The sequence below is a fragment of the Neophocaena asiaeorientalis genome, unplaced genomic scaffold (assembly GCF_003031525.2).
Source record: "Neophocaena asiaeorientalis asiaeorientalis breed wild unplaced genomic scaffold, Neophocaena_asiaeorientalis_V1.1 scaffold246, whole genome shotgun sequence".
In the NCBI taxonomy this organism is placed as follows: domain Eukaryota; kingdom Metazoa; phylum Chordata; class Mammalia; order Artiodactyla; family Phocoenidae; genus Neophocaena; species Neophocaena asiaeorientalis.
Window position 1 is genome coordinate 670684 of NW_020174551.1, and position 14463 is coordinate 685146.

General features: G+C 37.3%; 1 protein-coding gene across 2 annotated transcripts in view; it reads left to right on the forward strand.

Annotated features, from left to right (window-relative positions):
- The window catches only part of PLCL1 (phospholipase C like 1 (inactive)), a 342887-nt gene extending 329750 nt beyond the window's left edge, over window positions 1–13137 (forward strand). For both annotated transcript variants that reach the window (XM_024757362.1, XM_024757363.1), the window contains exon 6: window positions 12626–13137. In XM_024757362.1, coding sequence (XP_024613130.1) covers window positions 12626–12808 — 183 coding nt within the window. In that variant the 3' untranslated portion in view covers window positions 12809–13137. The remainder of the gene's footprint in view (window positions 1–12625) is intronic.
- Window positions 13138–14463: the final 1326 nt, after the last annotated feature.

The following is a 14463-nucleotide window of genomic DNA, read 5'->3' on the forward strand; positions in this document are numbered from 1 at the left end:
TGTAATGCACCTAAACACAAAGAAAAATAATGCAGTGAAGAAAAAGCATCTGTTGGTCTCGGAAGCAGGCGTTACTAGTTATTTCCTTCACACTTATTTTCTGTGTGAACTTGAGCAATGTATTTATTTAGCTATCTTCAGTCCATTTCTTCATCTATATATTTATGAAAACATTGTAGCTGTACTTCAAAAATTTGAAATAATTACTAAGAACTCTTACTTAGCAGAACAAAATGATACTGTCACTAAATTAAACTTTATTGAGTATTTTCCACTTTCAGTGGTTTTTCCCAAGTATAAATTTCAAGGAAACAAAGTAAATTCTAAGTAAATAAAAATGAGGAAAAATGGGATATATTAGACTATTTTGGTACTGTGTCAGAGAGGCAGTATCCTTCCAGGACACTCTCCCATACTCTCTATATCTGTATCTGTAAGACTGTAGAAGGATTGAGGACTCAAGGTGAGCATCAAAAGATCCTTACATCGTATTTCACTGATTGTAAGATGAAGAAGCCTCTCCATCTTTCAAATTGTTGTTCAGTTGTTGCTTTTATGAGGAAGCCTTGACTGATCCCCTAAAATACCCATTCTCACAGCATCACATTCCTTTCCTTTAAGCACACAGCACAACTTGCGATTAGACATAACTTTCTTTTTGTGATTTTTTTTGATTTTTGCCTGTGTCCCTCACTAGACTTAAGTTTTATGTGGGCAGGAGGGGATCTGTGCTCACCGTGTTATCCCCAGAGTCTAGCCTGATGGTTCTTAATGGGCACAGTACTGACCCCTAGAGGGTGTTTTGGAACATTGTAGAGGTGACTGGGGGGGATTCTCCTGCCATTTAGTGGGACTGGCCAGGAATGCTGGCTGTCCTGCGCTGTGCAGGATGGTGCAACATAATGAAGAACTGCCCTATGTCCTGCAAGACTTTCTCAAGTCCTGCTTGACTACACCCTCTAAAATACAAATCAGAGTACTTTTGTAAATGATGTTTATTTAACAAGAAGTTATGTGAAAGGCCCAGTACGTGAGGAAAAGGTAGTTACTGAGAGGGAAGCCTAAATGAATAAAGACATTGTTTCCAAATTATTGAATAATGTATTTCCTCTGGGTATTCTGTCCACCTGATTGTATAATTGCTATACAGTAATACTGGAACAAACTGAAGTGAGATATTCGTTTTAATATGATACTTTATTATTGATAATCCATGATAAGCATCCCACAGTATCCTGCGAAGTAGAAGCTGATATTGTCAACCACAAGGAAAATGCCCTTTGAGCTACTTTTGAAGATTTGGCAAATTTGGTGGGGTGTATGGACTTTACTTACTTCCTCACTTGCGGGATTATCAGACTTTTTCTCCATGGTGAGACTCTGTACTCGTCTTGACATATTATCCCTATCTTAATTAAGGTTATTTCCTTCCTCCTTTTATTGTATGTAAATAAGTCTGGTCAGTTGCCATTATTTGTTTTTATACTAGTGTCTTTGTAGTACATCTGCATTGTCATTTTCCTGTATCTTGTGTGTGTGGAAAGGCATCTGATCTTATCTCTCTTTTAAATTTAAATGAATTCATATTAAGTAAGTACAGGCATTTGTCTACTTCATTATGGTTTCCTGTGTGCCTGCCTGGGCATTTACATATTGAAATACATATTATTTTATTTTAAATGACCATTCTTATTTCTCCTTATATTATAGCTAGGATACTACATTTACTTAATTTTTAATAATGTATATAGCTAGGTTATATTATTTATGACTTTAATTTTAGAATAATAAAGGAAGCCTTACAAAATATTTGTTTTAAAGGATCTTGGTTTTGATAGGGTTGACAACCACAGGTGAAGACAAAGTCTGGCATATGGTAGATGTTTAATAAATATTTGCTTGACGTATTGATAGGTGAATAAGACAAAAATGAAGACCCAAGTCCTAACTGATAGCTAACAAAGACCACCAGTGTTCCTAAATCAAAGAGAAAAAGCAGTTCATATATCCATAGCTTAGAACAGGATACAATAGGGACAATAAGTGGGAATTGGAGACATTAAATTCCATACTTCTTTTTTTTTTTTTTTTGCGGTACACGGGCCTCTCACCGCCGTGGCCTCTCCCGCTGCGGAGCACAGGCTCCGGACGCACAGGCCCAGCGGCCATGGCTCACGGGCCCAGCCGCTCCGCGGCACGTGGGATCCTCCCGGACCAGGGCACGAACCCCTGTCCCCTGCATCAGCAGGCGGACTCTCAACCACAGCGCCACCAGGGAAGCCCCTATACTTCCCTTTATGATCTGGTCAACAAAACCATCTCAATGCAATAGGTTTTATTGATGAATTCAGGTGTTACCCATCAATACTACCTGTCATCAGCACTCTTGTTACTTGATTATTATTAATTTTGTATTATTATTATATTATTATTTTTTCAGCTTTATTGAGATATAATTGACATATAACATTATGTAAACTTAAGGTGTTCAGGGTGATGATTTGATATATGTATATATTATGAGATGGTTACCGCAATAAGGCTAGTTAACAAATCCATTACCTCATGTAGTTATGTGTTTTTTTTTGATGGTGAGAACTTTTAAGATCTACTCTCTTAGCAACTTTCAAGTATACAAAACAGTATTGTTAACTATAGTCACCATGCTGTATATTAGATCTCCAGAACTTATTCATCTTGTTACTGGAAGCTTGTACCCATTTACCACCTTCACCCATTTCCCCCGACCCCCCAGCCCCTGGCAACTACCAACCTACTCTGTTTCTATTAATTTGGTTTTTTGAGATTCCACATATAGTCTTTCTCTGTGTGCTTGTCTCACTTAGTACAATGCCCTCAAAATTTATCTATGTTGTTGAAAATGGTAAGATTAACTTCTTTCTCATGGCTGAATAATATTCCATTTTACACACACACACACACACACACACACACACACACACACACACACACATATATATATACAATCTCCATATATATATATTACATCTTCTTTATCCATTCATTAGTTTGGTGGACACTGAGATTATTTCCATGTTTTGGCTATTGTAAATAATGCTGCATTAAACATGGGGGTGCAGGTCTCTCTTTGAGATCCTAATTTCATTTCCTTTGGATATATTCCCAGAAGTGGAATTGCTGGATCATATAGTAGCTCTATTTTTAATTTGGGGGGAACCTCCACACTGTTTTTGTATATGACCGTACCAATTTACTTTACCACCAACAATGTGCAAGGGTTCCCTTTTCTCCACATCATTGCCAATGCTTATTACCTCTTGTCTTTTTGGTAAAACCCATTCTAACAGGGGTGAGGTGATATTTCATTGTGGTTTTGATGTTGATATTGAGCACCTTTTCATGTACCTGTTGTCCATTTGTATATCTTCTTTGGAAAAATGTCTATTCATATCTTTGCCAATTTTTTAGTCAGATTGTTTTTTGCTATTGAGTTGTTATATATTTTGAGTTATTACATGCATATTGAGTTCCTTATGTATTTTAGATATTAACCTCTTATCAGATGTACGGTTTGCAAATATTTTCTCCAGTTCCATAGGTTGCCTTTTCATCTCCTTCTTTGTTTCTTTTGCTGTGAAGAAGCTTTTTAGTTTGTTGTAGTCCCACTTGTTTATTTTTGCTTTTTTTTGCTTGTGCTTTTGGTGTTATATTAAAAAAATCATTGCCAAGATCAATGTCAAGTTTTTTTTCCTATTTTTTTGCTAGTAATTTTATTATTTCAGGTCTTACATTTAAGTCTTTAATCCATTTTGAGTTAATTTTTGTGAATGGTGTAATATAAGGCTGCAATTTATTCTTTTGTATGTGAATACCCAGTTTTCCTAGCACCATTTATTGAAAAGACTGTATTTTCCCCATTGAATATTCTTGGCTCCCCTGTCAAATATTAGTTGACCATATATGTATGTGTTTATTTCTAGTCTCTCAGTTTTGTTCCATTGGTCTACATGTCTGTTTCTACTCCAGTACCATACTGTTTTGATTAGTTTTGTAATATAGTTTGAAATCAGGATGTATGATGCCTCCAACTTTGTTCTTCTCTCTCAGGATTGCTTTGGCAATCTGGGGTCTTTTGTTGTTCCATACGAATTTTAGGATTGTTTTTCTTTTCTTGTGAAAAATGCCATTGGAGTTTTGATAGGGATTGCGCTGAATCTATGGATGGCTTTGGGTAGTATGAACATCTTAATAATATTAATTCTTCTGATTCATGAACATGGGATATCTTCCCGTTTATTTGTGTTTAATTTCTTTCATCAGTGCCTTGTAATTTTCAGTGTATAGATCTCTCACCTCCTATGTTAAATTTATTCCTAAATATTTTATTATTTTTGGTGCTAATATAAATGGGATTGTTTTATTTATTTCTTTTCCTGATAGTTTGTTATTAGTGTATAGAAACCCAACTGATTTTTTTTGTATGTTGATTTTTTTATCCCGCAACTTTACTGAATTCATTTATTAGTTCTAACAGTTTTTTTTGATGGAGTCTTTAGGGTTTTCTATATATAAGATTGGGTCATCATTTTACTTCCTGTCCAGTTTGGATATCTTTTATTTATTTTTCTTGCCTAATTCCTCTGGTTAGGACTTCCAGTACTATGCTGAATAGAAATAGTGAGAGTGGGCACTCTTATGGCACTCTTGTCTTGTTCCTGATCTTAGAGGAAAAGCTTTCAACCTTTCACTGTTGAGTGTGGTGTTACCTGTGGGCTTGTCATATATGTCCTTTTTTATGTTGGGGTACATTCCTTATATACTCACTTTGTTGAGAGTTTTTATTATAAAAAGATGTTGAATTTTGTCAAATGCTTTTTATGCAACTATTGAAATGATCATACAATTTTTATATTTTATTCTGTTAAAGTGATGCAATTATATTATTATTAGTGATTAGTATTTAAATACTATTAAACTACTTTATTTACATACAGTATTATACACACACACATACAGGGACACAATAATGGTCTCCTCTATATTAAAAACTATTTTTAAAAAACATGGTTAATACAAAGGCTTTCTGCTTAAGATGCAGTTAATTACCATTTTGAAGTAAATAAGGTCCTTCATTCCATCAACACTCAAGTCAGTCAAGATTTCCTGATGAGAAAGGTATTGTAACAAAGCAGGATGTTATTTGAGAAAGACTTGTGGAAAAAGAAAATCTTATTTGTCAGGTCTTAAAACGTATGCTTTCAAATTTAACTTTCAAACATAATTTTCATTATGTTGAATTTTAATAGAGTATGACTTCATATTTTTTTAGAGCCTTTTGTATGGCTGTGCTTATTAAACATGTCATTCTGCTTTATTCTGTAATGTTGTGTGGTCTTGTTGGCACTGAATTATTCTTAAAATTTCTTTGAAGTATCTTCTACATTTTGTAAATTACTCTTCCTTCAGATCTAGATTCTCAGATATTAAAAATATTTACTTACGTTCTCTTTCCATAATCTTCAGAGATATCTGATTAAGTGGAGTTTCTGACCAATACTAAAATGTATCAGTCATAAAACTAACTTAAAAAACTTAACTTTATAAAGGGTATAAAATCTAATGGCTCAGGTAAACATGTCCATTGTAATTCACTTTTTGTTCCTATAAAAATGAAATAGTTTAATTGCATTATGTGATAAAGATTTGAAAGGTAGTGTCTTTTCCTTTGTTTTGAGTTCAGAGTTTCAGGAGAAGAGTAACATAAGAAGCTCTAAAAAGTCAGTACTCTTAGACCAGAACTGCTCTACAACTATTCATCCATATTTCTTGAAAGTTCATAGAGTAAAAATTCAACTTCTTAAGTGGTGAGTAGAATGCAGTTGAAATATTTGGTGGACAAGGTCTTGAAAAATAATAAATCTGAGTTTTAATAACTTTATGCAATGAGAACTTCTATTTTTGTGCAGTTGAGGTATTTTGTACATAATTTCCCTAATGGCTACATCTTTGTGCCTGTAACTCTTGCTAACATGTTGTATACATTCCCTACAAAACTAGCCTTTCATTCTGGAGAGCAAGGATCCCAGGCCATCTTTGCATAATTTTACCCAATATTCCAGTAATCTAACATCAAGAGAAATGTATCTGTCATGACATCAACACATTTTTGATTTGCTATTTTAATTTCTCAAATGAAGGACATTGTAATAGTTGTTTCTACCTCTTTGGAGCAAACCATTTACCCCCTTTAGATAATACAGAGATTCCCCAAAAGCATGCTTTTTGAACTGTTAATACAGTGGTAGTACACAGCTCACCACAACATGGTCATGTCCACCAAATGGAGCTGGAACAAATAAAGCGGTGCTAATACGATCATGCTGTCTGTGGCGGACTTTTGTCGCAGTATTATCCAGGGGTGGCTCTAGCTGTGGGTGTGGACGCTCATATGGGACGAATTTCAGGGGAATCAGTCAGCCGTTGAGTGTGTGCTGAAAAATACCCATACACGCCTGTCCGGTGACAGAGCTGCATTTGTTTATATGCGTAGCTGTACATATGTGAGGGCCTTTCCATTCCCAGAGTCTCAATTAGCTGCTTTAAATATTTGTGGTGTACTCTGAGACAACCCACACATTTCCTTCACACGTGACAAGGACACTAGTTATGATGTTTGACCACTCTTTCATACACTAATATCACAAGGGATAGGGCAGTTCATGGGAAAAATGGGTATTTTAAGAGCCATGGATGTCAATGTCTTTTGAAAGTTACTCTGCCAGATTGTAGCCAAAACTATTTTCAAACTATAGAAGGAAACTGCATTTCTTAGTAAGAACAGGAATAACACAAATTCTAAATGTCTTTTGATAGATTATAAAATATAGTTATTAAATAACTTACAAATATATAACTAATAGATAATTCGCATTTAGAATTCTAGCCCCTTTTATGGTTTTGATATAATGAGATAATATGTGCAAATTGGTTTACATTTAGTATATTAAGTGTTCAAAGTGTTAGCCTCTGTTTAGTGTTGTGATAGCATATTATTGTCAGTAATAATTTATGAGTAATAATAAAAATTGTGGTGGTATGGTAGTATATCAGTCCCATTTACAATCTAATTGCATCAGATATTTCTTGATTTCTAGATGATTTATTTTAATTGCAGTTTAATGATGTTGGAAGGATTTGGTTATGAATGCTAATATCTCCTTTTTAAAAAATTCATTAATCATTACTAATTTTTAGGTTCAAAAATCTCTGTAGTGGGCTTCCCTGGTGGTGCAGTGGTTGAGAGTCCGCCTGCTGATGCACGGGACACGGGTTCGTGCCCCGGTCCGGGAGGATCCCACATGCCTTGGAGCGGCTAGGCCCGTGTTACTTTTTAAATGTGTTGGGATTTCCATGGACTGTGACATTTGGAAGTCAAATAACTGTGGAGGCTGAATTGGTAGTCATTGCTGTTGATACTTCTGATAATCCTGTTGTCCCATCAGCATAAGTCTGCCTGAGATGCTTTCTATTACTCTTACTTTTCTTTGGATTAAAGCAGTCCTTCTCATTTTTTTCCCCCTGAAGCATCCCTAGTACCAGAGGAGAGAAACTAAAAATTCCCATGAGATTGCTAGTATATTGAAATGTTGGCAACAGCTTGACATTTCTTTCAAGTTGAGTATTCAGTGGTCAAATTGTCCATTAATTTTACATTCCAGGCCATAACAATCCCAGATTTATTTTCCCAGGAGATGTTACAATTTATATACCACCAAGTAAAATGAATTCTCTTGGGCTTCTCTCCTTTCTGCCTCTCTCCCAAGACCTCTGTTTGAGGAGAATTTCTGAGCATATTCTTTAGAAATGCCCTGTTATATTGCTCCTTAAATGCATTCTACACACCAATACCTTTAAGTGGGTTAGCTGATCTGAGTACCTAATATGTCTTGTGGGAAATGATACACAGGACAGAGCCGTTTTGAGGGAGGAGATGTGGTATAAGCTGGCTAGTTAGGAGGCATTTGAGAGGGAGTGTAACAGAGTAGAGAGAGGGATGCTAGTTGGTCAGCGGAAATCACTGCATGCATGGTGGGAAAAAGTCAGCCCGGAACAGGAATGCCAAGATGGGGTTGTTAACAATAAACTTCACCCTCTTTACAATTTTGCCTAGAATGAGTCTTTTCTGCTTCTGCTAACTTAATCGATAAGACTCAAGGAGTTTAACCACAGAACAGAGAGATGACCTCTATGCCTCCTTCTTAAAAAAAATATTGAAAACAACATTTTTACATCAGTGTTTCAATGGAAACTCTTCATAATTTAGTCTTTCATTTTTTCTTCTTCTGTTAGTTAATAGCTTAATTTCTTTTCCACTTTTTTTTCTGCCTGTATCATGCAGCCAGGGCGTGTTGTCTCCTGGTTATCAGGAGATGATGTCCTTTGTTTTTGTGCACTGGCACAAACTGTCTTCTCCAATTGGCCTTTGTTTTCTAGAGAGACTGACTTCTATTTACCAGAACTGACACAGTCTGACATTTAGGCCTGGATGCCACCTCTCAGAACCGATGAGATGATATTCTGGCTGATTAATTAGATATGTTTTATAACCTGCTGCAAGAAAAGTGACGTGAGAGCATTATTCATTAGTAGTATCAAGCCTGATATTTTTGCATGTTTTACTCCTCTCTTGCAATTAGGGAAGATGCCAATTTTGCTTTTTTTATGCTTTAAGAATGCCTGATGAAAATTTTAACACTAAAAGAAAAGGGAGCACTGAAAAGTAATACTCTGAAAATGAGTGTGGGTATAATGTGTTTATTAATACAGTTTTTTTTAAAGGAATCTTTGTGCTTGTAAAAGCAGTAGCAATATACATATCTCTGTAAAAACAGACTCTTGTAGATGCATTTTAAACAAGTTAGTAAAATTTATATTAAAATATGCACACTATCAAGATACTTAATTTAGTAATAGAGTATGTTAATTGCTTTTCATTTCACCTTATAGCATAGTTTACTTGTGATTATTTAAATCACAAATAGCTTTTCTTTCTTTCTTTTTTTGAAAACATCTTTATTGGAGTATAACTGCTTTACAATGGTGTGTTAGTTTCTGCTTTATAACAAAGTGAATCAGTTATACACATACGTATGTCCCCTTACCTCTTCCCTCCTGCGTCTCCGTCCCTCCCACCCTTTCTATCCCACCCCTCTAGCTGGTCACAAAGCACTGAGCTGATCTCCCTGTGCTATGCGGCTGCTTCCCACTAGCTATCTATTTTAGGTTTGGTAGTGTATATAAGTCCATGCCACTCCCTCACTTTGTCCCAGCTTACCCTTCCCCCTCCCTGTATCCTCAAGTCCATTCTCTAGTAGGTCAGTGTCTTCATTCTTGCCCCTACGTTCTTCATGACCATTTTTAATTTTTTTTTAGATTCCATATATATGTGTTAGCATACGGTATTTGTTTTTCTCTTTCTGACTTACTTCACTCTCTATGACACACTCTAGGTCCATCCACCTTACTACAAATAACTCAATTTCATTTCTTTTTATGGCTGAGTAATATTCCATTGTATATATGTGCCACATCTTCTTTAACCATTCATCTGTCGATGGACACTTAGGTTGCTTTCATGTCCTGGCTATTGTAAATAGAGCTGCAATGAACATTTTGGTACATGACTCTTTTTGAATTATGGTTTTCTCAGGGTATATGCCCAGTAGTGGGATTGCTGGGTCATATGGTAGTTCTATTTGTAGTTTTTAAACCAGCCTCCATACTGTTCTCCATAGTGGCTGTATCAATTTACATTCCCACCAACAGAGCAAGAGGGTTCCCTTTTCTCCACACCCTCTCCAGCATTTATTGTTTCTAGATTTTTTGATGATGGCCATTTTGACTGGTGTGAGATGATATCGCATTGTAGTTTTGATTTGCCTTTCTCTAATGATTAATGATGTTGAGCATTCTTTCATGTGTTTGTTGGCAATCTCTATATCTTCTTTGGAGAAATGTCTATTTAGGTCTTCTGCCCATTTTTGGATTGGGTTGTTTGTTTTTTGGATATTGAGCTGCATGAGCTGCTTGTAAATTTTGGAGATTAATCCTTTGTCAATTGCTTCATTTGCAAATACTTTCTCCCATTCTGAGGGTTGTCTTTTGGTCTTGTTTATGGTTTCCTTTGCTGTGCAAAAGCTTTTAAGTTTCATTAGGTCCCATTTGTTTATTTTTGTTTTTATTTCCAACAAATAGCTTTTCAACATTTTTTGTAATCTTTAAAACTGTGAGGAAGACGGAAGAATATTTTCATCATTTTTACAGGAGATAAAATGGCCCAGGGGGAAATTGTTGGAGCTAAAAGCAAAACTAAGATACTCTGACTTTTGTCCCTGCCAACGAATGTTGGTGCATCTTATCTTCCTGACTCTGTAGATCCCATCTCTAAGTTCTGTCCGACTGTGCCACCTGGTTAATGATTGTCTTTTTATCCGTGTTGTTTCCATGGGTGACAATGACTGGGAGGCTTTACTGTGCTTTGTTGAGAGTTCACAGTTTGCCTTGAAGGGATGCCATATCATGTAGTGGTTAAGACTACAGATTCTGGAGCCAACTGCTGGACTTTATTTCAACCCCAGCTCCACCACTTAGCAGCTGTGTGAGTCTGGGAAGGAGGATCACTCTGGACCTCTGTTTTCATTGTAAACTTAAAGTAAGAAAAGAGCCTATTTTGTGGGGATGTTGTGACAAATAATGAACATTTGTAAAGTATGAAGAAGAATGCCTGCAGAGATTGAGCACTTTCTATGCTGTATTATTATCATTATCACTTCAGAATTGCATTTTTCAAAGTGGATTGTGACCTTTTTTTTTTTTTTTTTTTTGCGGTACGCGGGCCTCTCACTGTTGTGGCCTCTCCCATTGCGGAGCACAGGCTCCGGACGCGCAGGCTCAGCGGCCATGGCTCACGGGCCCAGCCGCTCCAGGGCATGTGGGATCCTCCCGGACCGGGGCACGAACCCGTGTTCCCTGCATCGGCAGGCGGACTCTCGACCACTGCGCCACCTGGGAAGCCTGGATGTGACTTTTTTTAACGTCCAGAGGGGACTCATTATGCCTATACTCCCCAAGTTCTGCTTGTGTCGTGCATATTTTTCTCTTAGAAAGTCCATCTCTATCTGAAAGAGTGTTCATTCTCTAGTCTCTAGTTTTAGTCTAAATTATAAACATGGTGTGTGGAACAGGGCACTGAACCGAGAGGCAGAAGACCTGGACTTAAGTCCCAGCTCAGTCATTAACCAGCTGTGACCTTGGGTCAGTCATGTCACCTCATCAGGCTCAGCTTCTTTTCTCCTCATGAGAAGGCTAAACTATACAACTTCCAAGTTTACTTCTAAAATCCCAATCCATGATTGAGGTACTTGGAGATAAGTTCACCTTAGCAAAAGTATTAGGCAAAGTTGTACTTATTCATCCCATATATTTAAAGGCTGTTGTTTGAAGGCTTTTATGACGTAAGATAGAATTGGCAAGTGCTTGTACAGATTTTGAGGCAAGAAATATTCCAAGGCATTTTTAATGCAATGCATTTTTAATTTTAGGGTCCTCATACACCCTAAAGTAAAAGCTTTCATCAAATTAAAGAGATCAAACAGTGTATGATGAAGTACCTTGCATAAAATAGGTGACTTACCTTTTCTCGAAGTCTCTGCTTTGTAGAGGAACTCTTCAGCAGCTCGTGTAACCTCCAGTTTCAAGGTCACACTCAGGCATTGTCGTGAGAATGGAGGGGAGAGACGGAACTCCTTCCTCTTTTGTCTGTACACACCGGAAACATGTTCTGGCTTCCCCACACTTACTCCTTCAGCCCCTTGGGCTAATGTCAGCGTATACACTTGATCATTATAACAATGACCTAAAATAAGAAAAAAAATAATTGGAAAAGATCTTTCTCAGACTCTGATATAACTGACAAGTGATGATTTCCTGTGATCCTCATTTGCTTTTTTGTTTTGATTGACACACTAAGCCTCTGGAGCCTCTTTCCATCAGCCAGATGGGAACATTGTCCTCAGGATAATAGAAAAGAACATGGGCAAATAGGAATTTATCAAAAGGCAGGCTGTAGCAATGACCCAATATACTACAAACCAGCTTACCAAGCATAAGGGTGTGTGATTTACTTTACAGAGATTTGCTTTGTAAGCTCTTTTTACACTGAGAAGATGATTTAATTTTCAGTTCTTTGAGGAAGAGCTTCTTGCCTTGTTTTCTCCCAAGCCTAGGAATGCTGGGCTGGGTGGGTTAGGAGTTACAGCAGTGTGTAGTCTCGAACCCTGGTGATGGAAGGGCTGATTGTCCTTGGTACATTCAGATAAGGGTCCCCAGACGGTGTTCCCTCCTACAGGAAATCTCCAGAGGCTCCCAGCAACTACAGAGACAATGGGGAAGGCTCAGGTTGAGGTCCTTGACTTAAAGAGCAAAGACCCTCAATAATGCAAGAAAAGGATGTTGGAAAAGGGGGCTCTCTGGTCTGAGTCTGTTTCCTCACTGAGCAACAGCATGAAGGATATAGAGTGATGTCACTTAGGATCTGCCTGGCCCATAACATTCTTCTTTGGTGTCTATTTCTGCCTGTTTGTAGGGCCAAGGAGATCTGTTGAAGAATGCCAAGAATGAAGCTATAGAGAACATGAAGCAGATCCAGCTGGCGTGCTTGTCTTGTGGCCTTAGTAAAGCCCCCAGCAGTGGTGCCGAGGCCAAGAGCAAGCGCAGCCTGGAGGCCATAGAGGAGAAGGAGAGCAGCGAGGACAATGGGAAGCTGTGACCCTGAGTGGCAGCCACGCCTTCACCCAGGCTTCCTGCCAAGGACTCTGGTTTTTCCTTCTGGTTTTCTTTCTTTAAGCTTTTTAGAAGTTCACAGAAAGATGCCCTCTCTGGGGTATTGGACATAAACAGATATTTTCACAATGTCAGTATTTTAACATAGTTAATTTATCTAAGTTAAAACCTTTAGTAGCAGTGTTTTAAAATTCTGAGATGTGTGTACACACTCACGTATGGATGTGGGCGGAAGTGTGTGTATGTGTGCGTGTGTGTGAGAGAGCGAGCGAGAGACAGAGATAGAGAGAGAGAGACAGAGAGGGAGAGAGAGAGAGAGAGAGATATAGTAAGTGGAAGAACTGATTTTGAATTCTGGTCTGTCCAAATTTTGTGCAAGAGTATTTATTGAATGATTTTGATTTAATTCTCAAAACTTTAAACTAAATTATTAATTCTTTCCTTTACAACCACAAATAAAAAAACTTCATCCTATTTTCTTATAATAAAATATTAATGATCAATATAAAAATGCGAAAATAGAAAAATATATAAAAAATTAAAATCTCCCACTATTACATTTAGATTTACACCTCTTAGACCCTGTTTAGCATTTCTTTATACATATAAATGTGCTTTCATTTTTAACAAAAAATGAGATCATATTATATAAACTGCTTTGTAACAGGCTTTTTACAACAATAAAAACAATACATCGTGGAGATCTTTTTATGTCAATAACATATATATATGTACACTGGAGCTCTCAGCCTTTGAATTGAATCTACTCCATAAATGACATATTTTATTTGGTCACTGAATTTTTTCAAAAAATTCTAAACAATAGACAACTTTTAAACATGAGGAGATTCCACATAAAAACTTCAATTTTCTACTTCTTTTAAAATATTAGGTATAGGGCTTCCCTGGTGGCGCAGTGGTTGAGAGTCCACCTGCCGATGCAGGGGATGTGGGTTCGTGCTCCGGTCTGGGAAGATCCCACATGCCGCGGAGCGGCTGGGCCCGTGAGCCATGGCCGCTGAGCCTGCGCGTCTGGAGCCTGTGCTCGGCAATGGGAGAGGCCACAGCAGTGAGAGGCCCGCGTACAGCAAAAAATAAATAAATAAATAAATAAAATATTAGGTATCCTGACAACACTAGACCCTCCCCCACTTCTTACTTGGCATCAATTGATTTGAGTTGCCCTCTTCAAAAGGCGCATGTGCTATCCAGTTTGCCAAAGAGCCTCTTTACTCATTTATGTTACATCTTGCCCCTGTGGGCATCTTAGGTGGTTATCCTTGATCCAAATCATTATTTATAATTTTGACGTAGTGTCTTTCTATATGGATTATCATGACATATTTAACCCATCTCCTATTGCTAGACTTATATTTCCTAACTTCTTGTTATATAAGCATTGCAGTGATGAAAATCCACTTTTGCAAAATTTCCATATCCCAAAGTCTTTAGGATGAATTTCTAGAAGTGGAATAATTGGTCAAAGAATAGATATATTTTTTAGGGATTCTGTGATACATTGCTATATAGTCTCTGGAAAACTTGTCCAATTTAATTCAGCGAGAGACAGAGATAGAGAGAGAGAGACAGAGAGGGAGAGAGAGAGAGAGAGCAAAAGAGAAAGACTGAGGGAGGTGGGGA